General features: G+C 38.1%; 1 protein-coding gene across 2 annotated transcripts in view; it reads right to left on the reverse strand.

The window, feature by feature from the left end:
- Positions 1 to 1,983: 1,983 nt before the first annotated feature.
- LOC144649408 (5'-nucleotidase-like) overlaps positions 1,984 to 27,457 on the reverse strand; it is a 51,420-nt gene continuing 25,946 nt past the window's right edge. Inside the window, exons 10-24 of one of the 2 annotated variants that reach the window (XM_078508897.1) lie at positions 22,934 to 23,004; positions 21,910 to 22,011; positions 16,080 to 16,157; positions 15,537 to 15,652; positions 13,500 to 13,574; positions 12,815 to 12,914; positions 12,462 to 12,593; positions 8,119 to 8,499; positions 7,188 to 7,259; positions 6,939 to 7,034; positions 6,270 to 6,332; positions 4,660 to 4,734; positions 4,212 to 4,271; positions 3,719 to 3,776; positions 1,984 to 3,455 (exon numbers count right to left, since the gene is read on the reverse strand). In XM_078508897.1, coding sequence (XP_078365023.1) covers positions 3,433 to 3,455; positions 3,719 to 3,776; positions 4,212 to 4,271; positions 4,660 to 4,734; positions 6,270 to 6,332; positions 6,939 to 7,034; positions 7,188 to 7,259; positions 8,119 to 8,499; positions 12,462 to 12,593; positions 12,815 to 12,914; positions 13,500 to 13,574; positions 15,537 to 15,652; positions 16,080 to 16,157; positions 21,910 to 22,011; positions 22,934 to 23,004 — 1,502 coding nt within the window. In that variant the 3' untranslated portion in view covers positions 1,984 to 3,432. The remainder of the gene's footprint in view (positions 3,456 to 3,718; positions 3,777 to 4,211; positions 4,272 to 4,659; positions 4,735 to 6,269; positions 6,333 to 6,938; positions 7,035 to 7,187; positions 7,260 to 8,118; positions 8,500 to 12,461; positions 12,594 to 12,814; positions 12,915 to 13,499; positions 13,575 to 15,536; positions 15,653 to 16,079; positions 16,158 to 21,909; positions 22,012 to 22,933; positions 23,005 to 27,457) is intronic. The other variant, XM_078508898.1, reaches the window with a different exon arrangement.

Genomic DNA, 27,457 nt, shown 5'->3' on the forward strand with positions numbered 1-27,457 from the left:
GACCATCCCAGTGGACGCTGTCAATAGACTACCTCATGGGCATGGTCCATGGACCAGCCCAGTGGACTGTCAATAGACTACCTCATGTGCATGGTCCGTGCACCTACCCAGTGGACTCTGTCAGTGGACCACCTCATGAGAATGGGCCATGGACCAGCCCAGTGGACCTGTCAATGGCCCCTCTTGTCCCCCCTCCCTTTCTAGCTGTCAATAGACCACCTCATGGACATGGTCCATGGACCAGCCCAGCGCACTCTTTCAATAGACTAGTGGACTCTGTCAATGGGCCACCTCATGGGCATGGTCTACGGGCCACCCCTATTCATGCACCCCCCAGTGGCATGCACCAACCCATTGACAACCTCATGGGCATGGTCCATGGACGACCCCTTTGGACACCTTAGGACCCAATCCATGAGCCAACCCTTTGGACCAGTCCATGCACCATCTTTTTGACCCAATCCATAGACCATCCCTAAAATGTAACACAGTGGACCGCATTATGGACCTTTTCATGGGGGGGTCCTTCTTAAGTACCAATTGATTGCTAAGAAAGGTTTCCGACTTGTCACTTTTTGGAAACCAAACGTCCTGCGGATAAGATTTTTGCACAACTTTGTTTCATTGAAGAGTTATTCAAGAGTTTCAAAACACACCCATATTTGACAAGTCACATGACCGGAATAGAAAAAGCCCTAAAACTGAAAGGGCATAAAGATCTGAAAATTAAAACCAGCGCCAACAGATAAAGAACGTCCACATGCTCAATGCTTCGTGTGGTTTTTATTCACATTGTTATCAAAGTTATGGCATAATAAACACCCTTATTTTCAAACTTTATTCAGTAGCATTCCATTTGTACATGTTAGAGCAGTTTTCAATTGAGTGTCGTAAAACCAAAACCAAAGTAATCACTCTGGCCAATCACAAAGGACGTAGAGCAACCCATGGTCCAATCAAAACTCGAAGCAATTACACGAAGCGCGGGAAAACTTGAGCGAGCAAGTCACGATTGGTTTTGGTTTTACTTCTGATTGGTTGAGAAAGTGGCGCGAGATTTTTAAGCCAATCACTAAGCGTAGTAATGCAAAACCAAAGCAAACGCAATTTACTTTCGACACTCAAGTGAAAACCGCTCTAACAGTAATTCCAAAGATATGTTACCTCTAATTCTTTAAAAATATCGCAACTGTACCTTCAGATGCGTGGTTTGGGACCGGCACTAGATAGGTGCACGAAATATCAATTTTTGCAATGCAAGTGTTCTCCTTCAGAAATTCACCATTTAGCATTACCAACTGCTCCAAAATGGCTTGCCACCAAAAACCATCTTTAACAATTCCTTAGCAACTGCTCTAGATTGGTAGTTAAGAAGGACCCCTTAAGACACCCGTTATTTTCAAAGGCTAATTTTATTTCCAGTATCACGTATGGACTTTGGACAGGGTATAATATAAACGATGGCAAACAAAACAAACTTCTTTCTTGTTCCTATACTATACTTCTCACTATATGATTGGAGGCACAGTGGCTCAACGGTTAGCCCCTCGGCCGCGCAATCGAACAGTTCGGGTTTAAGCCCTGGCCGGGGTCACTGTGTTGTGTTCTTAGGCAAGACACTTTACTTTTACAGTGCCTCTCTTCACCCAGGTGTATAAATGAGTACCAGGGAAATAATGCGGGAGGGGGGATCCTGCGATGGACTAGCATCCCATCCAGGGAAAAGTAGAAATCGAGATAAGCTCCGGCAGTATGGGCCACTTGGCTTTTTACTATGTGGTGGCTTGTGCACTTGTTTGACTTGTTTGTTTATATAATCCACTAAACTGAACTTTGCCTACAACAGAACCAGAATCCAAACCAAAAACACGTAAGACCTCCATTCCAGCCATGCCCTGTCAGTAATTACCAGGAATCGTTCGTCACTAAGCAAATTTTCATTACCGAGATTGCTTGAAACAACTTCACGCAACAATGTATCACAAAGTGGTATTTTAATTACATAATCAAAGATACAAAACTAGAAAGGATTTTGTGGTACAATAAATAAGTATACTATATTACTGCAAGAAAGCCACTTTTATACAGAACAAACAAAAAGATACCGCACACTGATAGGAGAATGACCATTTTAAATATACTGTTTCAGCAGATTTAACTATATAACTTAAAAGAAAATCATGGCATTTTTAAGTTTTAAAAACATGATCCGTCAGTCGCATTAACTAAGCAAAACACAGCTATTGTATATGCCTATTAAATGTACTAAAAACTCTGAGTATTAATACTAGATACAAAGAAGTGACACCGAATACTGACACGTGATATAAAAAGATACCCATAGAACTTGGTATTTACATCTGGATATTGTCTCTTATAAAGTAACTTCTAAACTTATATTAAATAAACGATTTCACCGATTGGCGTTTCACACATGTATCCATTTTCTAAAATTAGCGTTCAGATATTTCATGTATAAAAATAACTTAACATTAAGACTTTTTTTTCAGAAAAATACTATTTCATATGTTTTCCAGTAAAAAAATCATTTTAAATATCTTTCATTGAAAACGTCTGGCACATAAATAATTAAATAACGTCACTAAAATTTAAATAACTGATCAATAACGCTACACATAAGAAATAAAACATTTTCCATGTTTCCAGTTCATTGCGTTGCAGAAAACACAAGTAAACGTTTAGGAAAAGACACTCAATTGAAAATGATTGTGCGTTTTTTTTATGTGAGCCCCTGGCTCGGGAGATTGGGCAACCACTCCCAACGTCTACGATTTTAAATAAATACCATGCCATACAAAGGAAAACATTACTTTTCTTCTTCTATTTATAAAACATCAGCCTACCATCTTAAAAATTTCTGATATAGGTATAGACGTTAATAGAAACAGAAACCAAACAGTCAATGCTTAACCATAAGTTTAACCCAGTGGCTAATGTATTAAAAATACTATAATCATCTGAAAGAACGATTGATTTTCACTGTCACTGGAGTGTCGAAAGTAATTGGCATTTACTTCAGTTTTGCATTACTTCGCTTAGTGATTGGTTTAAAAAAAATCGTGCAACTTTCTAAAGCAGTGAGAAGTAAATCCAAAACCAATGGTGGCTTGCTAAATTGCGTTTGTCTGGGCTTCGTGCTGCCTGTGTGTATTTGCTTGGATTTTTGATTGGTTCATTGAAATGTCTGTGTCCTTTGTGATTGGTAAGAGTGATTACTTTCGGTTTGGCTTTACGACACTCAATTGAAAATCGCTTTAAAACTGGTCATTAATGTTTTTGTCTAATAACTTTTGCCAATTGAGCAATGCATATTCGTACTCTTGTTAATCAATTCAATCAAATTGTGAGCTTGCCAATAGCCACTGGGCTATACAAAAGAGTTACAGATAACTAGTCCCTGATAACAAATCCCTAGACAGCAGGCGTTTCACCATCTGGAAGAAAAAGACAAAATAATGTGTTATTTTTATCACACTGTGATACGGTATTACACTTAAAATATATCAAAATGAACATTTATACAGTTCCTTAAAACAGTGAGGATGATAACAAAATCATTGTGGTCTATTCCAGCCCTATTATTTTGTTATTAGATTTATACAAATTTATAATCTAATCGAAAAGAGGAATAAAGTGTAGTATCGTTTTCTCAATGATTTGGTCCCCTGCAAGCAAATTATCACACCTTTTACATTACCTGAGTTAACTACAGTTGTATCTGCTCCTTGCTCAACAAGAAATGTTTTCATTTCACTCTGTGAAAACAAAACAGCAAACCATCTTGGTATAATGTCAGAAAGAACGGTCCACTAAGTGGAGTAAAAATAAGCAACGAAATAAGTTAACATATCCCACAATATCTGTTTTGTAGAAAACCTGTTAAAAACGTCCTCTTTGTTCTTTCATCAGCACATATCATGTATTAGACCCTTCATATAGCCTGGTATTTGGGTCAGAGAACGTTGGATACTAAATATCCCATTAGACATTTTCAATAGTTTACAGTTCTTCTTTTGTATTTTGACTTGCCCTAGAGGCTTGCCAAAATACCACACAGGACCCCAATACTACAAGCAAAAATAGGTACATTAAATATATATCAATGGTTGACTTGGCCCAATAACAATAGCTTGGATATGAATGGGTTCAATCTGTTTAACACTTACTGCTTCATACAATACAATTCTTACCTGTTCGTGTTCACAAGCAATATGCAAAGCTGTGTTTCCAATAAGATCTTGCTTGTTGACCTAAAGGTACATAAGAAAGCATGTCTCAAAAACACTAAACTTTTTCAGAAAGAACACCTGTTTGAAAACTGCGAAAGAAATGATTCACCATTTGTAATTAATAAAAGCAATTGCTTTTTTGCCCAAGCAAATTCAGGGCTTCAAAACCCATAACAGAGCCACAAAGCCTTGACACATTGGAAGCAGGTCAGTATGGAGTTCATGATGTATTCTTGAAGGAGAATAATAATAAATGTTCAGATACTAATCAGTGAGTGACACATGCTACTTGGGAAAAAATTTCTCCAAGTACTTCCAACGGGTCATGGGTTGGACTCCTTTTCAGGATCTGAGAAGCTTTACTCACTGATAAATTAATGTTTTTCTTATGAACAGTTAGGTTACCTACCTCTGCTCCATGCTCTAGAAGAGTTCTGGCAGCATCAACTGATCCATATTCAGCTGCACCATGAAGAGGAACACCCTAAGGGTAATATATAGATTTAGGCAAGCCTAAAAGCGGAGCTCCCCATTTATTTAATTTTCACTGGAGCTTACAATGTTTTCATTCTAGTGAATAAGCGGCCAAAGTACTAATGTTTACGGTGGTTAATAGGTGCAAGACAAATTTAAATCGCTCATGGTTAAACTGAATGTCTGAGGTGCAACAAAAATAACAATCTTAAAGCAGGGCAAATGTCATTACTCATGGCACGAAAAATTACTTTAGAGTACAGTAAATTATCTGCTTTCTAGCAATAGATAATAGTTTCACAATTCTGTTATAGTTTTGCAGCAGTTTAGTAGACCCCACAATATCTATTACATTGATATAGGATATATTCATCTTGCATCACAGAGCCTGTCGGATTAGCTCAATCGAGAAGGGGCCAGTATGCCACGCGGGAGGTCGTGAGTTCAAATCCCAGAGGGGTCAGTTTTTTTTCCTTTGTTACCCGATAGCAATAAAATGGTTTGTTTATATCAACCCGATTTAGCTTTCGAATGCTCCTTCATGTACGACGATGGCTTTACAGAAAGACACGAAAGTCATCGATCGATTATGGCTCTCAATGTCCACTTTTTTGGCGGTTGATTACTTTCTACACGTAATTCTTCTTGTTTTTCTTTTCAAACCCCTTTAAATTTTAAACTGTTTTCTCTAGCTCGTTCACGCTCCCTTTCCTGTCGTAGTTCGCTTAAGCCATGTCTCCTCGAAGTTGAGTCTACAATGCTCTCGTTTGTCGACATTGTCAACAGGGGTAAGAATGAATATTTTTCCTCGGGATTAAAACTTCTTCTATATAGCTGAGTAGAAGTCGTTTTAAAACTTTTTTGCTTCAACTGAATTTCAAAGCCCTTGTTGGTAATGCTATTTCCCGCCGAAAGAGGCGGGTTGCCACCGGCGCCTAGCTCGTTCCCAGGCCTAATCCGTGCGTACGTTCGTACCGGGCGACAACCAAAATTTCTTGGTTCGATGGATTGCCATTTGCCTGCCTATGAATGCTGACGTGCGTGGGAGCTCTGCTACAAGATTCAATTTCTAGCATATAATACACTGCTATTATTATTGTAAATTGAGAAATATTATTAAATTAAAAGAAATAAATTATAAAAAATATTTACTAAATATAAGCATTTAGTTTAAGGTGATGTTTTCTTACACTATCCTAATAATTTTATCCCAACTGAATGGGAGTAATGAGGGTCGCAAACTAACCAAATTCTTTTGAAATTTCTTGGTCTCTGACAGATCTTTAAATGTAAAATGATCACAACAACCTAACAAATAATTGAAACATTTTAAAAAAGGAAGAATTTACTGCGGCCAAGTGAAAGGTTCTTTACTAATTGAATACAATGTTAGCGAAACTGCTTGATGAATTGTACATGTACTTTGTTATCCTTGGTTGCTCCTAATGCAAGGAAATGGCAAACAAGTAGCTGACAGGACAACAACTGATAGCTTTAAGGATGCACCTTCAAACAAACATAAAAAATGTCTATTGGTGCAAATACCTGTAATATTTCATCCTTAACATTTGGATCAAGTTTTCCCTCAGTCAACAGGAACGTCACCACCTTGGAAAAGAACATTTCAAATTCCATTTTATGTGAGATAATTGCAAGTTTTCTTTGTTTTATTTGTATACCTTAGATGTCCTTTACACATTAGCAGTCAACAGCTTGCAATTAAAATATCTCTGCACTAAACATTCGCCTCCTGCTGTCCCAAGAAAATTTAAACCAATACTTACACAAAATTTTGGGGGGCAAAAAAGGTGTATAATGTGAGATGTGGAAATGGTCAATCCAGTTGTCTGGGCCAAGTAGATTTTTCTGCAGGAAAGTAACTTTTCATGTCCACTTGCCCAATGAACAAAGGCCCAAGCAAGTCAACCACTGACTGAATCATAGAAAAATAAGCTAAGGCAAACTTCCCTTTGTCCTGGGAAAGCAAATTTGAGTGCTGCTTGTCTGTGGGCACGCTTGAAATCAAATTCTTTCAAGAACTAACCCTTTCCAAGCCCAAACTAAATGTTGTATCTATTTCACGAGTCAACAAAGTTCAACATAGCTAGCAAAAAAAACATACCCGGTAGCTAGCAATGGACAACCAACGATATTCTCATCTCACTCTGGGAAACACTGTTGTGAGCAATTAACACCTTAAATAAAAATAAATACCTTCACGGAATTTCTCTCTGCTCCAAGATGAAGTATGGTCTTGTTGTCCTGAAATCGTGTGAATCTGATGTTCTTTTCCTGGCGAAGATTTTTGACCTGAATTAAGCAAAAGTTTGCAATGAGTATATTAACTGAGTGAGAAAACTCGTTAGTAATAAATCTGTTCTTGCAGCCTATCACTAGTCTTGGCATGAACGTAAAGTATTGAACAATCAAGTACTATTCTACAGCATGTTCAGTTCTAATTACCAAATCAATGTCGTCCACTTTTACTGCCTCCCACAAATTCCAGTATTCATCTTCGGTTGCCATGTCTGGTCCCTGAAAAAAAACGTTCACTGGTTAACATTCAACCCATAAATACACCTAATACAACCAAGGGTCACCTCCAACATTATGCCCTTTGGCCATAATTGCTGGTTTTCACTGTCACGCAATCAAAAAATAAATTTGAAACCATTCAACTACAGAAGATGTGAATTTCAAATATTATAGATGATAAATAGATAAACAATTTCTCCAAGGGTCGGGTCTCTGCGGTGTACCGTTTGCGAGTTATTTTCCGAACCTTTCCACGCAAATTTATAAAGCTTAGTATGGAGCCGCCATAACTGTGTCCTGCCGAGGGACACAGTAATGGCCGCTGTGATGTCAGAGAAACCATCTGGAACTCAATTCTGTTTACAACAGTGGCCATCCTTGGCTTAAGAGCTAGTACACTTTCACATAAACACCACTTATTATATCTGAAATGTTCAATCTGCACAAAATGGAAAGGGAAGGCCTTTTTTCAAACAAAACAGCTTTGTCACGGCACTCAGCTTGATGTCACATACGACGGAGAACTCAAATATTCAAAATGCTCTGTTTTAAAAAGGAATGACACTATCGATCTGGAAATTTGCAAAAATATATATTTTTAGTTCATTTTTCGCCTAATGACAACGAAAAGTAAGCAGGCCAAGTGAATTTTGATTTCAGAATTTTATGACGTAACATGAAAACCAAGAATTGGTTTTCATGGTGCAACATCTAGAAATAACAATAGCCTCCACCACATGCTATGCTATGTTACATTTAGCCATTCGTGCATTCTCTGCGTTACTAAGTCATGTAAAATTCTTTGCAAACTGGTTGAAACCTCTACAATGTGTTTGGGAATGTAACAGACAAGACTTACTAGCTGTAAAGAATCATCCACTCCTTGCTCAACTGAAACACCACTGCCCTCGGTTGTTGAAGGTAGGTCTTTATTATTGCCCTCTTCTTGTGATGTTTGGCTATGTTCCTGTTCATCTTCTTTGATTGACTCATCAGCTGCACTTTCATGGTTCTCCTTCACAGTATCCTCTGTTTGGTCTACTTGAACTTGCCCAGTTGGTTTGTCAGATGGAGACAAATCTTCTTCATCTGCTTTATCTTTCTTGCTGTTATCATTCTGTTCACATTGTTTAGCTGCGTTTTCCTCATAACGTCCTTCTTCCTCTGTATTTGTTGGTTCTGGGTCATCAGGGGGTGATTTATCCTGTTCTGAGTGATCACTGCCAACAGCTGGTTCATCCTAAGGCATGGAACAAAGAAGTTGTCGAGAAATAAGATCAAAAACTGAGAATTACCCTATTGAAATGAAAACAGTTGTACACAACCGAAATAAAAGGAAGCCATGTTCATAACAAGGCAAAAGGTGCAGTAAGGATTAGCAGAGCCCACCAACAGAGCCTGGATGCCTGCAAATACGCAACATGCAAAGATTTCTTCCGACTCAAAAGTGGATGAAATCTTGCCTGAACTACTTGATTCTATATGATGAACAAGACGCCTAAAGCTTAAAGCTTAAAACCGGGCGGTTAATGTTTAACTACTTGATTAGGCAAGTGCAGCAAAAACTTTTAAAATACCATTTAATTGAGAAACACACAAGTCTGTGGTTTGTTTGTCCATGCTTGAACAAATTCCTGCTTAGGCTTCCTATTTTTTTGAACAATGAATAACCTCGGTATTTTTAGATTTTAGTTTTTATCCAAGGATAATGGAAGATTAGCTGAATAGCGCTATATAAATATTATTATTATTATTTATTATTATCATTATTATGCACTTAACAAAGTGCAGACTACTCATAAAATTTTGAACAGCTGTTCTGATAAGAAAACCATGAAAAAAAGGTTGCGCGATTTAATCAAGCATGGATTTTTATTCAACCCGCCCACCCCACCTCCCCCCCATTCCCCCTTTTCTTAGCCATTCACCTTCGAATATCTCCCCTCCTACTCCGTCCTCCCCCATCCCCTGCAGCTTTCGACTCTACTCCTTCCCATAACACATTCTACTCTTAACCCTTCTCCCCGCCCTCCTCAGCACTTTTGTGATGGCGCCAGCCGAGCAGTAGTTTAGGGGCGAGTAGCTGTGACACACAAGTTTAATACGTTTTGTGTATTTCTTATCTTGAATAAATGAACTCAAACAGTTGAATAGCATTACAAATGATCTACGGCCAAAACAAACAAACAATTAGAAATAATTCGTTAAAAACTAAGAAGCGTTTAAGGTTTTTTAAAAGAATGTATCACACACAAAAAAGGAATAATAAAAAATTAGAAAGCTTTTTAGCTTTTAAACACGCCAGCTCTTCAAGTCAATCTGATTCTTCGATCGAAAAACCTGCCTATATGCTGCATTTTGGGAAGCAGTCACGCAAACGCCAGTTCTTGCTTGCGTGATACATAACAGGTAATTTCTTCATCGCCGTTCGGTTCCGAGTGAAATTAAAAACCCTCGAATGAAAAACCAAAAAATATATTTATTTCTCCAAAAATGAGTGGAGTAACCAGAAAATTACAGTATTGGCTCTTGCTCGAATAAAACGAGTCACATAAATAAAATTAAATAAAAATAAAACGAGTTACATAAATATCAAGAATAACAGAAAAACTTCAAAACAAAATTACAAACGAAAATAAAAAGACTAAAAAAGGGCATGCATTAGATCACGCGTACTAGATAACATATGCTGTTTAAAATCCCAACTAAATGTGAAAAAAGAAAAAAAAGATTCAAGATGAGGCCAAGAAACATTTGAATGGCATTAAAAATTTGAATACTTTAAATAAAGCCGTAAAATTAGCCAAAGCGCAAGTTTTTATTTTTGCCGTCTATTATTTTACTCGATGGCTTTACCGATCCAAATTCCATTCTAGTTTGTAGAAATTATTATATTACTAACTTACATTTCCATTTTGTTTTCTGAGCTGAGAAAGAACCAAAACAAGGTTTATATTTTGTTGTGTAAACATTCAATCCGTCTGTGACACACAACTTTGTCGGCCCACTGTACACGGATGAAAATGGACAAAATGGACACAATTCTTGCTAAACAGAAAACATCTTCAAAGTAGAGTCTGGCCCAAAAATGCTTTAGCTGCCAGCCGTTTTTAAAAGCAGAAGCTTGCTGCAAAAACATTGCGTGACTGACGTAAAAAAAGCTTAGTCAAAACAATCACCGGTTTCGCGCTCTTGTTCTCGCTTGAGTCGAACGCTTGAATATAAACACAAAAATATCCATTTCACGCTTTAATAACAGAAATCAGGGTATTAGACAAAATTTTAAATAGGAGAGTAATCTTAGCTCCTGCTGAGTAAATATCAAGAGTGCGGGATTTGAATCCTGGCCAAGAAACAGAAGAAAGCGGCCGAGCGAACTACTACGACAAACAAGGTAATCAAAAACATCACACGGTGCCTCAATCTATAAATAGATCTTGTTCGTTTCAAAAGCCTAAAAACCCAACTAAAACTTGAACAAATGAAAGAAACATGAAAAAAAGTTTCAAATGAATTTTTATTCAAGATGGGGTCAAGAAACATTTGGAAGGCTTAAAGATTTAGAAATTTCAAAACCGTGAAATTTTGCATGCCGTGGTAGAATTTAATTACAATTAATGAAATTACCCGCAGTGGCACCAAGATTTCATTTTGTAGACCATTTGTTTTACTTGCTGGCTTTACGGATCCTTTCAAAAATTCCATCATACTTCGTAGAAAAACTATACATTACCATTTTGTTTTCTGAAGTCTTGGGAAGTGTGTAAGTAAACACTGAAGTAAAGCTTTTTCATCAAGAATCAAAATAGAATTAAAAATTATTTTGCTGTGCAAACATTCAATCGTCTCTGATACGCGACTTTGCCGGCTCAACTGTGCATGGATGAAAATGGACATGATTAATTCGGAAAGTATCTTCAAAGAATTATTCTGGCTCAAAAATGCTCTAGCTACCAGCCTTTTTTTAAGCAGTTTAATATGCGTAAAGCTTGCTTCAAAAACATTGCGTGACTGACATAGCGGTTTGGACCTGTCAAAACAATCACCGGTTTCGCAACCCAGTACTCTCTTGAGTCAAACGCTTGAATAACATTAACACATATAGGGGTATCAAATGGTCTTTGCGAGCATGCGAGCACAGCGTTTTTCTTTGCGAGCACGAGCATTGACAAAAAATAGCCTTGCTAGCAACGAGCACTTTTCAAAAAGTAACCCCACCTAAAACCGAGCATGCGAGCACTTGTAAATATTTGCGAGCACGAGCAAACGAGCACCCACTAAAATTTTGCGAGCATTCCGAGCAAAAGCTTAATTTTGCGAGCACTGCGATATTTTGAGGGACCATTCATGACCCCTACATATATTTCACGCTTAACAGAAATCAGGGTTTTAGATAAAATTTTAAATAGAAGATTGATTTAATAGCTCCTGCCGAGTAAATATCAAAAGTGCGTGTTTTAAATCCTGGCCAAGGAAGCGGCCGAGCGGGTCTGGAACGATTTACCGACACGAAAAAATTCCGGGCGATTTATGAACCGGGCCCGGCCCAGTCTCTGCCCGGTTAATAAGATAAAACCTCTGGCATTCTGTGACTGTGCCACGTTATGCCATTCGGCTTATTCAATGGACTATGCAATGCCATTTGGCTTATGTAATGCACCAACCACATTCTAGCTCTCTTTCTACTGGACACCGGGTTGAGGAAATTTCAACATTATTGAACTAAACTAAAGAGATGAGCTGTGTAAGGTGGAAAGGAACTTTTACTGGGGTGTGGCTGGCCAACAGTGTGATATCACTAACCAGGCAAAGACCTAGAAAACTACACCTATCCCAGCCTACAACTATGCACAATTTAGAAGCATCTTGAGGTTGAAAATTTCCAAGACACAACATTTGCTGTGCGTTTTTTGCTGCTCTGGAAATCTAACAGTCCCTAATGTGCTCTATCATGGCTAGTGTAAAGCTTATATTAAGATAAAGTACAGAGGTTTATGAGAAGGAATCTGAATATGTGATCTGAACATGTGGAGTAACTAGATGAAAAGATGAACAGAAAAAACTCAGCAGCCTAAGGGAAGCAAACTATTCAACATCCTTAACATCCTTAAAATTATACTGAATAAATTATTGACTCACTGACTGACTGCAAGTTATGCAATATGAAAACCATAAGAGATATAAGAATCGTTTGAAACATACCATTTTGGAATTGTCCCGACTTTCTGTTAATTCCACTTGTACAGTATGATGTACAATAACATCTTCTGAATTCGAAGCAGCAGAATTCATACCCTCATTTTCCTCTGTAGCCATTATAATTCTACCCTCCACCTGCCATGCAATTAAATGATAAGACATGTGTCACTTTAGTCTCAAGTTGAATGGAGTGGAGTGGAATGGAGTTGAATGTGTCAATAAACCTTACAGTCTCACGTTTCACATGGAATTAAATGATGTGACAGTGCGTCATTACAGCCTTGACTTACACAAGGACTGTACTCAAATTTAATACTGGTAGTACTGCCACAACCCTTATGGCTAGCAATACCAACCTGAGGTGAAATGCTGGTATGCTCTTTTTCCAGGTTAAGAAAAAATTCTTGTGATGATCTACGAGCCCCATCATCAATCATGTTGGATGATCTGTGCCGCCTGTAAAAAAACGACAAGGCATATAGTTTTTGTTTTAGAACAGAAACAGGAAGAGGTAGTTTAATGGTTTCAAACCACAATACCCCATGGACAGTCCTGTGTGATTGCAGCGAGTAAAGTGTCACAACTTGGAAAACGTTTTATCCACCTAAGTTAATTAAACCCGCCAGAAACACTTTCCAATAAAACTCTACAATTCCCTGCCCTTGAAACGCCCAACAGTTCAAGCAACACCTGTTATTTGCCATCATTTGCACACACCATATACAAGTTTTTTTTATTTGTTTCTTGCAATTTACAGATATGAATTTATATTTCTTCCTTTCCCTCCTAGCTTTTAAAATTTGCTCCTGTATTTTGCCTTGGTATCCTCTTCGATGTGAGTTACAAAGGAATTCATAGTTAAACATCTTAGATCACTTGTTTGTCAGCACAATTAATCATTTCTTGCATACGAAACTTCCATTTGAAGATATCATTTAAAGCATATATTAAAGATTTTGCGTTGTTTTTCCATAAGGCTCTTTTAACAATTTTTTATCAAGTTAGACCTTTCTATGCTCCCTGTCTAACATTTGTTCTCACCAACTGACATGCTGAGTTGTATCGCAGCCATTTTCCTTCGCATCTTGACTGCTGATTAAGCATTCTTTAGATCTCCTGTTATTACAGTGACAGGTTATGTTGATTTAGTCAAACAAATTATGCAAGGAAAATTTACTAAAAGATTCGAAAAGCGTATAGTTAATTAAATGCTAATCACATAATTTAAAGTGCAATGCTTGGTGGCAGTTTGGTTAGCATACATCTGATTATTGTTAGTAAATTTATCTTCCTAACAGTGTTTGTGTTCATAACTGCGAGGATCTTCTCTTCATTTATTCTTTATCTGCAGTTCAAATATATGATTTCATACATTCATTATTTCATCTTTATCTTTCCCGGGTGATGAACCAATTTAATGACCAGCTCTCAGTTGGCTTGTTAGCTCAATTGGTTAGAGCGCTGCACCGGCATTGCAGAGGTCAGGTCAGTCCCAGCAAGCCCGATTTTTTCAGGTTTATTTTCACAACTACTTAAAGCTGATTTCCAGTCCGTACTGCGCAGACTCGGGGTTTGTTTTCGTTTTTGTTTTGAATTCGTTTAAACGTTACACTTCGGTGACAGCATACATGAAGTTTTTTAGTCCGCCATTACAGTTCGTTTCGTTCAAGAATTTCTGATGAGCTGAAACGTCGGTTTGAAATAGCGTCAAGGTTCCTCTACTCGTTATTATTTGTTCTGCAAAGATATCTGGCGTTAATTATGAAGTAAAAGGTAAGTTTGTCGCAGAATTTTTAGTTTTGCTTGTAAACATACCTTTGTGTGGGCTCACATAAACATTGCAGTCGAGATGGCGCAGTACGGACTGGAATTCATCTTTAAGCTGTGTTCATTACTGCGAGGATCTTCTCTTCAATTATTCTTTATCCGCAGTTCAAATAAATCATTTCATATATTCATTATTTCAGTGTTCTTTCAGTGGATGATATTATGGTTATTTATTGTCAAAATGGGTTACTTAAGTTTTACTTTTGTTGTGAAGAGCAAATTATATTAGATCACAAAGATGTAAATGCATCTCTAGCTATTGTTAGCAATTAACGTGCATTTGTTCTGTTAAAATCAATTTTTTTACAAAGGTGTTGCTTTAAATTGAATAAGAACTGTGCAATGGGTGTTTATTAGTTTGAAACAGTTGCTGTACTGACAGTCACACATTAATGCCCAAAAGTGGCTTTCAAGATTAGACAACATGAACTGTGAAGCTTAAATGTTTCTCCGAACTGGCATTAACTAGATGATTATGGTAGCAACATGAAGTGACTATTATATAAGGATGCATAGTCTTTCAACGAAAAGGAATTCGCCAAAAGTAAATCCAAAGAATTACTTCAAACAGTTTAAAGCCATAGATTGCCATTCACCTCATTTTAAAAAAACTACTGTGTCTACTTGCTTAATTGTGATAATATTTTGTGCAAGTGGCGTTCTGTAGCAAAATCATCTATCAAATGTAATGGTATGACAAAACTATGTTACAGGGCTCTGAGTTATTTGTCACAACAGGTGGAGTTAGCAAAGGCAATGTGATATGTCAATCCTCATACATTAATTTATATCTGTGCGAGAAAGGCCCTTTGAGAATTGACCAAAAGTACTCCATACTTATGACAAACCATCACAGAGTTCTGTGTAGTTTCTTACTGTGTTTTACTCACAAAATCTCGGAACTGATCAATAATGAACCAAAGACACTAGGTGGATCCCTACAGAGCTAATATGGAGTTTTGGGGGTTCAAATCTCGCAAATATCTCTCACAGGGAAATGTGGGCCTTTTTACTCAGGCTAACTTTGTGACTAAGTACGAGGATGCAAACGGAACAGTCTGGCCAGTGCTTGATTTTGCACTTCTGGTACTTGCAGTGACATCCTTATGACTACATCACAAAGACATTTACCGGTAAGTTACTTGTGACAAGCATGGCAGTCCTTTGACCCTGTGTAAGTGCATGACAACAGCAATATTGCTTCATCTACCTGTAACTATGTGCAAATGTTAACAGGAATGCAACACTTACATTATGAGGCTCTGTCTGTGGGAAGATTTTGATTTGGTCACACCCCTCACAATGTTGATTGAGCGGAAATGATTCCTAACAATCGTGTTTAAAATAGGGCCATCCTCTTCATCCACCTAGCAGATGCAATGTATTTGAGTATCAAGACATTAATAGTGCCTATTGGATTCTGCAAACACGTACATGGAAGCAAAAGCAAACTGTTATCTTTGTTTGGTGCTACACATGCAGGGCTGTTAACGAAACAGCGCAGTACCTTTGGGCAAATTGCAAGCAAAGAAGAATTGCCTAACAATACTTTGAAAAGAAAATGGCTGCCTGACTTTAGCCACTCACTTTCCTGAGGACAATTCCGGTTCAACAACCATAGGACCACACCCATCCATATTCATGGGTAAAGAATGGTCTTCAAATCAATCACTTTGTTCTCTCTTGAGGTTTAATGGTCTGGCAATTTACTTAGATTTTTTTTAAATTTTAGTGCGTAAAACAAAAAAAACAAAAATAAATTAGTAGACAACAAAAGTTACATATTTAACTTACCAAAACTCTGGCCTTTGCAAAGACCTGATAACCATCTTTCCCCTTCGCAAGATATGACTTGGTACAAACTTTGTATTTCTGAATAAGATAATAACATTTTATTATGATATAGATTGCACTTAAATAACTGCTATGTCTAGTTTTTTTTCAGATTTTTAAAATTGCTTGCAACAGTGTGTAGAGCTGATGTTCCTTGGGAGAGCAACACAATGCATGAACACAAGCATGAATGGAAGCAAGACAGAGGCGCTGACATGCCTTGTCAAAAAGATGAGATAAAGATCAGCAGACAGTTCAACACCCAATGAGACATTTGAATCAGGTAAAGAAAATTCAACAGAAGAGAAGATAATATTATAACCTTAATCATGAAGATGGATGACGTGGATGTAAATGTGGAGCCAGACAAAGAGGAATGGAACAAAAGCTTAGTACAAGTCACCACTTTGTCCAAAACCTTATAAGTGACTACAATTCCATCAACTCCTCTTGCCAGCTAACAAAAAGTCACAAAGGGTACTCTGTTCTAACATTAAATTCCATTGAGTATATTGAGAGCAAAGAACTCTGCAAAACCAAATGTTTATTGACCAGAGTTTTTTTAAATAAATTTTTATTGATTATTAGAACAAAACTAAAGCCATAAGAAAGACATATAAAGAAGAAATTATATTTTTTAAAATATAATTGTGCATATTAAGGAAAAAGTACATGTTATGGTTGATTGATTAAAATTTGTCATAGTACACTAACCAAAGTGGTGTGCAAACTAGTAAGACAAAGTGAACAAAAGGAAAAAGAATTAAACATCAAACACTACCTACATATTTCCTCCATTTGGCATTTAGGGTGTGTGTGTTGCATTGCTCATTGAGCTCTTTAGTTGCAAGACGTGGCACTCAAACATGTTTTCTGCACAAGATTTCATTGAAAAAATAGAATAGTTGACATTCATAGTGATAAAAGTCATTAAGGAAGAATACTGTAATTCGTCGATAAACAAGTCTTTCAGGGTTATTTTTGTCAGATTCCCATTCGGAATGCGTCGAGTGTCTAATCAGTATACCAGGGATATTAGCCACTTTTAAATGTTTTTTGCTCAAGAATTTTGGTCATGAAATTGTTTAGGAGTTAATTCACTCTGACACTTTATGGGGCCAAGACCGGGGAATCTTGAAGAAAAATAGGAAGGAAAATTGAAGGAAAGAAATGACAGATTTGAAGAGGAAAGTTAGAGTGCGTGCTGGCCACAAGGGATATGTGACTAAGACTATCGCAGATGCAAGGACTCTCATCAGTTCTGGAGATCACACGGATTAAAAAAGGTGAAGTCCCTTCAATCTATTCTATGAGACAATCTCGCTGAAACCAAGGGTCTGAACTGTGAAATCGCTGAAGAAACAAAGGTGAAGAATATTGATCAAAAGGTAGGAGACAGCTGCAAATTCACCTTGTCTGTTAATGAGTGCATTGAAGATATTGAGGCTCTGTGCGGTGAACGAGAGAAATGTGGGAAAGAATCGCAATCTTCTGGTGCTGGAGTTATTCCTGTAAACTAGCTATCTCGTAGAGATATGAAGCTAAGTGCATGACCACTATAAACACCATTTTTTTAAGTAGCCATTCCAGCTATTAGCAGTTCCTTCCACAAAACTTCCAAAATTGGAGTTAAAACGTTTAATGGAAATCTGGTGGAATGGGCATCGTTTTGGGATTCATTCAATTCGGCTGTTCATCAGAACTCAAGCATAAGCGATGTAAATAATTTCAGGCCAAGCAGCAACACAATAAGCGGACTTTCTCTCAGAGGAGAAAACTATAAAGAGGCGGTTCATTTGTTGACAGAAAGGCATGGAAACAAGCAAGTCCTTATCTCTGCCCATAAAGAGGCCTTCCTAAAATTGCCTGTGGCAACTTAAATTAGTGAAACGAAAAAACTACTAGAAAGCTATGATAACCTCGAGTTGCCTGTTGGAAAACTTCAAAACATTAGAACTGGAAACGTACAGAAGTTTACTATCTCCAGTTGTCATGTCTAAGATTCTGGAGGATTTGCGGTTTACTAACACAAGAAATCTCACATCCAAATAATAGAACCTAGAGCCCATGTTGGAAATCTTTCGGAAAGAATCACAACTCTGTGAGAAATGCCAGTTTTTTCGGGTCCTAACACTCGAGAGCCCTGAAATCCAAATCACCCAAGCGAGGAAGTTTGTTTGATTTACTGCCAACAACTATTGCACTGTTCACGAATGGCAATTTGCAGTCACAACAGGGTCCTTGGTGTATGTATTGTATAGGTCAGCATCTCTTGTTGAATTGCACTTTTGGTACTAGCATCACAGCCCCAAAGCAATTTCTTTGCCAAAATGGAAAAATATGCTACAAATGTTTGCACTCGGGTCACATGGCGAGTCAATGTGCAATGTCAAAAACTATCATCTATGCAGACTTAGAGGTCATCACCCCTGTATATGTCGGATGGTTGCATTTCGAAATGGAATACCAGTGAAGAAGGAAATCAAGGAAATCACCCATGCAAGCACCAACTACAAGCATGTTCATCAACATGAAGAGTGGCGTTCTCCTTCAAACTATGAGGGCTCATATCTACAACCCAGCTGGTCATGACGTCACTGTTAACACAAGATTGATCTTTGACAGCAGTAGTCAGAGAAGATACATAACACAGGTCTACAAAAAAGCTCTACACCTCCAGTCTCTGAACGAGACACTGATTATCAAGACAATACCTGATTCCCTCTATAGCACACGCCTGCAGGGAATCACGGTAGTTGTATTCATCAAACCATGCGCGCGGTATAGAGGGAATCGGGTATTGGAGAATCCACACCTTAGATGAGTCATTGTGACATAGTACAACTCGCAGTGGGGACAACAGATGGCATGACGATTTATGTTATTGTGTAAGTGGTTCCCCTCATATGTACCTCAGTGAGTAATCAGATGATTGAGTTGGACATTGGACAAAGGACAAATTGGACATAGGAAGAGAGGACAGGAACAGGAGAAGGAGCAGATTTCTATTGGCGTTCCGTCAACGGAATTACCATTCATGGCCCAGAACCAGGACCTGTAGCACTATCCACTAGACTCGGTTATGTTTTATCTGACCCAGTGAACATTCCAGTTCCTTGTCAACAACAACCTTGTCACGACAACTCATGTCTTTGAAATCTATAATTTTTGTGTGATGAGAAGGTCTCACTTGATCAGCAAGTGAAACAATTCTGGGACTTGGAAACATTGGGGATCAAAGAGAATGAAACAACAGTTAATGAGAAGTTTATCATAGACATCAGACACGATGGAGAAAGATTCAAAGTAAAGCTGCCATTCGAGGAATTCCATTCTATTCTATTGTACAACTATCAACTAAACAAAAGAAGATTAGGATACCTCTTTCAGAGGCTCAAGTCAAAGCCACAAGTCCTCAAATATCACAATGAAATAATTTGTGAACAACTAAGGGACATCATCAAAGCTGTAACCTCAGAAAGGGAACCAGATTACCATTTCACTTAGTTCCAGTTTAATTGAGACTTAAGTAAAGTGACGAGTTTCAAACATGTCAACACTACAATGTATATAGTGATGCCAAAAAAATGGACAAAATGTGACAATTTCTATTCAATGCTCCAGCAATATGCATACTACCTAACTATTCCTCTTTCTCTCTGCAGGCCACTGAACCCTTTCTTGTGCCTAGACCTGTGCTTCCAATTAGGATCCATCCCAACTTGAGATATTCTTACAACAAAATAACTTCGATTTCAGAAGCTACATAGTTTCAACTTCTCTCTTTGTATTTATCGCTTAAAATGTAAAACCCTCCATTCTAATAAGCAGAATAGACCAAAAGCCACAGCAATTACATATCTTTGGGCTACACTAGTTCATATAACGTTTTTTCCTATATTTTTTGCTCATTTTTCTCAATTACTTGTTAAGCGTGTAACATTATTTTGTCATGTAAAACGTGCTATAAAAGCTAACAAATTGTTAATAATTATTATTGAATCTACATCAGCGAATATAAGTTGTGTTTCAGTTTTTATGTTGATAGAGGATGGTCACTCTTTTAAGCAGATTGAGCAAAATGTTTTAGTAAGTTGTCATTTAAAGCAACCATTTTGATATAGAAGGCATGTGTTATTGACTGCCTTTATTGTCCTCTAGGGCATGTGAGTAAGTTGGCTTTGACCCAAATGGCAGACATTGCATTGCCAGTGTTGGACAAGTGTATAGAGGAGTCTGTTGTGGTGGTTGTTCCTGCTATTCTGGCCAAGTTCCTTTCCTCAGGAGGTCTTGTTACATTGCAAAAGCCTTCAAGTAGGAGTCTTGCATCTGAAAAGCCACGCTCCAGAACAGAAGAGACCTCAGGGCCACCAATCAGGAAGATTGTGTTACAAGATGTAGCTGATAAGAATATCTGATTACCATGTTAATAATCAGATGTTTGCTTTATTGAAATCAGTCTCTTTTACTACATCCTGATGCGAGTACCTATCTAGAGCACATATTGTAACATGGTGGCAGCGAGGCGGACACAAGCATGAGTGATTCGAAAGATACCCCGTCCACAACAACAGCAACAACGCCAACCCTGTCCAAAATGACAACGTCAATAGCACCTGTACAGGTGACTATGACAACCACTGCCGCGGCAAGGCCCGCAAAAGCGAATTCCCTATTCAAGGAATTCAACCTCCAAGTCATCTGGACGTAAAGGAGAACATAGCGGATATCTGGAAAACGTTTTAACAACAATGGAACAACTACGCTATACCGGTAATTATGAATACACATCAACAGCCTGAAGCATATAAACTCACTGTTTCTTCACTGTATAGGGCCCGAAGCTCTGTAAATCTTCAATGGTATGTCCTACCTGTGTGCGTACTTATCTAGAGTGCATATTCAAACAACTGGATGGCCAAACCAACAAAGGAAGATGTTGACCAAGGATTAATGGAAGGAGCCTTCAGCTAGTTACCCTCCAATAATGTTAATGGGACAGATAGGTTTATGCGGGAACCCACCATGGAGCTGAGCAGAATGGGCCCTTTATCACAGTGGCAAGGTCAATACTATCAGCCTCAATGCTACTGGATGTACCCCCCTAATAAGGGAATGTTTGACCAGATCCCGATGTCATTCAGGAGATGTTAGAAGATGCTCTTGTCATGCTAGGCAATGCAAATGCTGAATGTCAGGTGACAACATCACTTTTTCGATTTCCTGACTCATCCGGGAAATAAAAATTGTGCAAGAGTATACCAACAGATAAGCATATGTTCCCACGCCAATTCCATGAGAAACTAAAAAGTGAGCATAAGACATCAAACTCCAAACTGATGTGTAAGCCCAAGGAAGGCAACAAGCCATTAGGTTGCTTCCAGTACTTTCTTGACTCTGCCTCATCTAGGTGTGGACAGCAGGTCAGGGCAGACATGAAGAGGAAATGGGCCTCCAAGTCTGGGGGGTTAGATGCTAAGTACAGCAAAAACAGCAAAGGAGCCACACAACTGTAACCATCATGAGGAGTGTAAGCAATGTTGTGGAAAAATGGTAGTAAAGGCTGTGAAAAAACAGATTAGATTTTTGGGAATGCCAGTCACAAGCCTGGGACTAACTGAGGGTAGTTTGGTGATAGAGAAGACGGCAGATAGTGGTAATGGTAAATGTGAGAAAATGTGTATAAATGCCTTAAAATGCAAAAGTAGCAAGCACACGTATTATGTGTGTAAAAGTGTGTGCATTTTGTAATGGCCATGATTGAGTCTCCAAGATAAATACAAATACAAACCCTTTTCTTGTCAAGTGGCTTATCATCAATGCTCACAGTGTTTTCAAGTATTCTACAACCAGGATCTTGACTAGGGTTAAAGGAAAATCGTATGCCTGCAACCTAAACAAGAATTAATTGGGCAACAGTTAAAGAAGAAGGCCAAAAACACAACAACATTCACAAACCTTAACAATAATTTCAACTCTGGTCCATTCTATAAGTGTCTTACGAAAATAAGTCAAAGACAAAAAGTATGTCATTCTGTCTTGAGAATGCTGTACAATGTAAGTTTATTTCCAAAGTTTGACCTGCTTTGGTCAAAATTGATAAACATTCATTTCAAAAACATTTGTCTAAGGGCAGAAACTGCTACCATCATGTGCATCTACCCGTGAACACACATACTAAGAACATATTTTCATGTGGCATCAAAAGGTTGTGTTTCATGTGTCAAACTTTGAAGTTTTCCTGCCCAAATGTAAAGTTCCCTCGGCAGAGTCGTTGTTCTCGTGGTTCACTCAGTTTACTGTCACCAAAGTCAAAAAAAATCTGAGGAAACTCAGCAAAAATCCCTTCACTGATATGGAGCGTCAAAAAAGCATTGAAGACTTTCTCAGAGAAGTGGATGATGATTTACTAATATATGCTGGTGAATTACGAAGCAACAGCTTTACATCAACAGCAAGTGCAAAGTATCAACAGAAAATGATCTGGGTGGAATCCCTGAAAGGCATAAACGACTTATTCTAAATATGGTAAGCCGTCTCAGAATGCCCATACAAAACGGTGAAAGGCCGCAAACTGAGTTCTCCTCATCCTCAGAGAAAAGTCCAGGTTCTAAATCTCCATCGAGGGAAAAACTCTCCTTAGTGTTGGCGAGACAAGTGCTGAGGGAGCTTAACATTTGGGCGGTAAACCTTCAAAGTTTGACACTTGAAATGCAGACAATTTGATGTCACATGAAAATATGTTTTTAGCATGTGCGTCCACGGGTAGATGCAATTGATGGTATGTAGCAACTATACTGTTTTATTTAACACACCTGAGGAAACCTTCCCTCGAGTTTAGGCCATTGACTGACTCCATTTTCTAGTGCTTGTAAAATCTGATCACCTGATAAGTAGAACAAAATCCTTTGTCAGAATAGTTAGCCACTTTATGTGAACATCACAGTTAAATGTAAATAAATCTCTACTAACATGGGATTGACACCAACAGTGAATAATATTATTATGCTGAAGACAAACAAGCAGAAAAGACAAGTTCAAGCTGCACCAAAATGGTATTTGAGTGCAAACGAAAATCCTTGTTGAAATGTTGTACCTTATGTTAATCAGTCTTATCTGTTTTAATCGCTTTCTGCGTCGGGTTTACTTTTGTGTTTACTGCTTAGTTTTACAGTAAAATGTCTGTTTTGGGAAACTGTCGGTAACCTGTCGGTGGGCTGTCGGTGGCCTGTCGGTAGTCTGTTGGTAACCTGTCGGCCGACAGTTGACCGACAGTCGGTTAGCGGGAGCTGTTCTTCACAATTACCATCAGATGTTATCCGGAAAAATCCAGAAAATGAAAGACAACCTTCAAAGTGATGCCCATGCCCACCATAGTAAACAAACAATGAATAACTCATCAACGCAATAAATTTTTAAGACTTGAAAGAAAATAAAAGCTCCATCATGTTAAAAACCTTGAAAGTGTCAGCGTTTATAGAAAGCCTCAAGCGACCGTGGCCCTAAGAGGGCAACCAGAAACAATTTTTCCCATCAATGGATCCACCTTCTAAGCCGCAGAGGAATGGTTACAAAAGGTACAACAAGACAAAAGATACCACGAAAACCTAGCCAATGCGGCTATTAAGAGGCACTTCAACCTGAGTCGCACCCCATGGTCGGGAGGTCAATTCAAACGTCTTATTGGCCTCTTCAAAATGCATTTTACAAGACCATAGTCAATAGGACCCTCCACAGGTCAAGACTCCAAGATTATTTGACTACAGGATAATTGAAGGTATTGAGTTTATAAAGAGAGATGGACACCTTCTTGAGACCGATGGCATATGGAATAAAACCTGCTCTTCACAGATTTTTTTCTCTCATTACTAAAAAACTAACATAAAAATGTTGGTATTTTGGCCAGTAAAAATAGTTAATAACTAATGTCTTGTTGACCAACAAAACACTTTGGCAGTGCATGTAAAAATCGTCAAATCCAAGATAAGAAGGAGAACAGTGCATCAACAGCTACAATGGAAAACACATGAATGCTTTCCTCAAAAAGTGCACCCAAAAACCTTATGAGGTGAAAGGTCAATCTGAAGAAATGTATCTATTATGGCTTACTGTTTACTATAGTTTTTTTTATTGGTTGGTTTAAATAAAGTTGCATTTTACTTTTTTCAGTTTATTGTATAGTATAGGCAGTTATTGTATAGGCAGTTATATTTATATGTATATCAATACTGATCATTTTCTAAACCTTACTATGTATTCATTATCGCTGATAATGAATAAATGAGAAGACTCTGATTCGGATGAAATGGTTGACTCAGGTTTAGTTTAGCCTTACTAAGGAGAAACACTTGCGCACTCTAGCGATGAAGAAAGAGAAAACGAAGTGGACGAAGATGGTCTTGCGCCTGCAATTTATGGGCAAGATTTGAAGGAGACAGCCCCCTTGAAGAATGGTAGGAACAAATTTGAATTTTAGAGTACACATATATAATTATGTAGCAAACTGTTGGGACTTATTAGTTTAAAATTTCTCATTTTCGACTTGTAAATTTGTGTAAATTTGTAGGTGCAAGTGTGGTCAGTGCAGCACTGAACATCTAGCGAATGCCCTGAAACACAGGTGTTGTTTTGTTAAGCCCAACACAAGTTGCCCTTTGATGGAAGCATCAAAACAATCATCTAGATCTGTATAACACAGCATGAGGCTTATTTGGCCATGACAAATACAACTGTTCTAACACAAGCAAGCCTTCTTTTGCATGACAAGAGAGGGAACAGCTATCGTCGCCAAGCTGGACAATCACAGAATGAGTGAGTATGAAAATTGCTCTTAGCGTTTTTTTTGTTACTCAAGTTATTTTGCTTTGACAGCAGTGCTGTTATTTTTACCAACAGGAAATCGGTACACTAATGGGAGGAACAAATTTATGCACTAATAAAGATCTTACCACCATTTTGAATTCGGCATAAACCGGAAGTGAAGTAGTGTTTCAAATAATTTCTGTAAAAATGTAATATTAATTCAGACTCGGTAAACTAGGGTTGATGCCCCAAGTGTCACAATAATTAAGAGTTACAGGTGCTGCATGAAGATAATATCCCTCATTAGCTCATGGTTGTATACAAAATTATTGTTACACCTGTTTTGTTTGAATATATTATATACAGTAATCATTAGATCTCAGACTAAAATAGCTTTATGTATGATTCAATGAATTAAATGCCTGTGTTTATTCATTGATTTATTGAGACATACTCTTGGCATTGCCAGCTTGTGTTCACAGGCACATCAGGATAAAATATTAGTCGCACCAATCAAGAGGGTACCAAACAGCTCAGCAAAGATATTTAAGTATTGTTGACATAAGACTTGGGTCATAACTTTTTTACCAAATTTCAATCCCTTGGATTGGTGGAAGTACATTGTAACTGATTTAATTATTTTGTTGTAATCTATATTATTATCCAGGTGTTCTAATTTTTTGAAACTTTTGGAAATGACTGTCAACCCTCCAAGTTTATTTTTTCCCTTAGTGGCCATTTGGCCACCAACTGCTTAAGTTTGGTCGCCAGTGAAACATTTTAGTTGCTAAATTAAGCTCACGCTTTCAATCCTTCTTCTCGATTTTAGTCGCCAGAGTTCGGTTTCAATGTAGTCGCCAGCTCCAAAATTTTAGTCGCCATGGCGACTAAAATGATCTTAACTTGGAGGGTTGACTGTGTGTACCAACAAATGTTTTTAAAGTCTAAGGGAAAAGGGATACCCAGCAAGAAGAGTTGGTTTTGGAGGGGGGGGGGTACAATTTTAAAACAAGCCCCTTTTGGGGGGGGGGTTAATTTTTCTCTGGTAAAAAACATGAGGGGGGTCAAATTTTATGACACAGCAACAGCAGTCTAGAGAATTTGACATCGGTGATCTATCCTCGATCCCAAAAAAAAAAAAGAATATGACGCGATTTCAGGTCCCGAGGGAAGGGTTGTTTGACATGGTCGCGCTTGAGCCTGGAACCTAGCTCTCAATCCGTCATCTTAAAAATTACCCAGACGGCTGCTCGTCAGATGCTCGCCAGTGTGCTCGATCTTTTCGCGTTATTTGCCACTACACAAATGCCTCTCTACAAAGCATGGGATGTTCAAAGGAAAGAAAGAAAGACCGTAGCGGCTGGAAGCTTTGTAGAATTTGCTGAAGCAGGCGAGCTATTTGGTTGTTTGATATCAGAAATTCAATCTGACATGTACAGCGAGTGTCTTCAAAGAGGGTATGGTACGATAATATTTAGCTAAACTGACCTTTTCAATGTTTACAATACATGCTATTCAGACCTCTGCTTTATACTGCGAGTCAAATAATTAACTTTTTGCTACAAAAATACAAAAAGGTGTCTTTGTACTTGGTATGAAAATAGATGGTATGCTTCTTCGAGGTCTAAGTATCCATATCCATACATCAGATGTTCTTCAACTGCTCTCAGACCCATGGCTGTATAATTCCTCTGTGTCCCATCTTTTGACCTTTGAAGAATAGACTCCAACAATAACAAAACATCGTCATTACTGAGACACTGGAGTGACGATCTAAGGTACTTTCCCTTGGTTGACTTTTCTCGAACTTCCGACCTTTTCTCCTGCCAATTCAGCGACGCCTTCACTTCAAATACATCTTTGTATGATTTGGAAGTAGCCATATTGAATGCTATGTAACCAAGCCTCGTACCCAGGGCCTTATCAACAATACCCTAACTAGACCACCTACAACTATATGAAATTTCAAAAAGGAAAAACGACAACAATTTCATTGACATTGAAAATTTCATTTATTTTAAACAATGTAAAATAATACAAACAATAAACGAGATAATAAAAAAGATAAAAAATCTGTCTTACGAAGGACGGGCCTCCTCAGGAGGGGGGGGGTACATTTTTCAAACAAGAATTCTTAACGAACTGGAACTGAGAGAAGATAATCATGTTTACGTAATGTCCTCCAAACCTCAATACAAGTGTGATGGGAATGACCATCGAATGAAGGGCAGGACAGTGAATGCATTGTTTACGAAACAAGATAACGGGAACTGTGCCTTCTATTTGGGCAAACATGCCCGTCTGGTGCATGAGAAAGGGTCACCAAACCCGAGAATGTAATTCTAAATTGTTTTGCAGCAGATACGTGCAAGGGCATTGCATTTCATGTGAGGTCCAAGTTACACAACCATTGTCCAGTGAATTCCAAATTTCATCAGGTGTACCAACAAATGTCCCCATCATTCCCTTCCATGACCTAAATATGTGCATTTTTCTTGGAAATTTTCAAAACTTATCCTGATTTCAGGAAATTTTTA

The sequence above is a fragment of the Oculina patagonica genome, chromosome 4 (genome assembly GCF_052425735.1).
Source record: "Oculina patagonica isolate OP01 chromosome 4, crgOcupat, whole genome shotgun sequence".
Lineage (NCBI taxonomy): Eukaryota > Metazoa > Cnidaria > Anthozoa > Scleractinia > Oculinidae > Oculina > Oculina patagonica.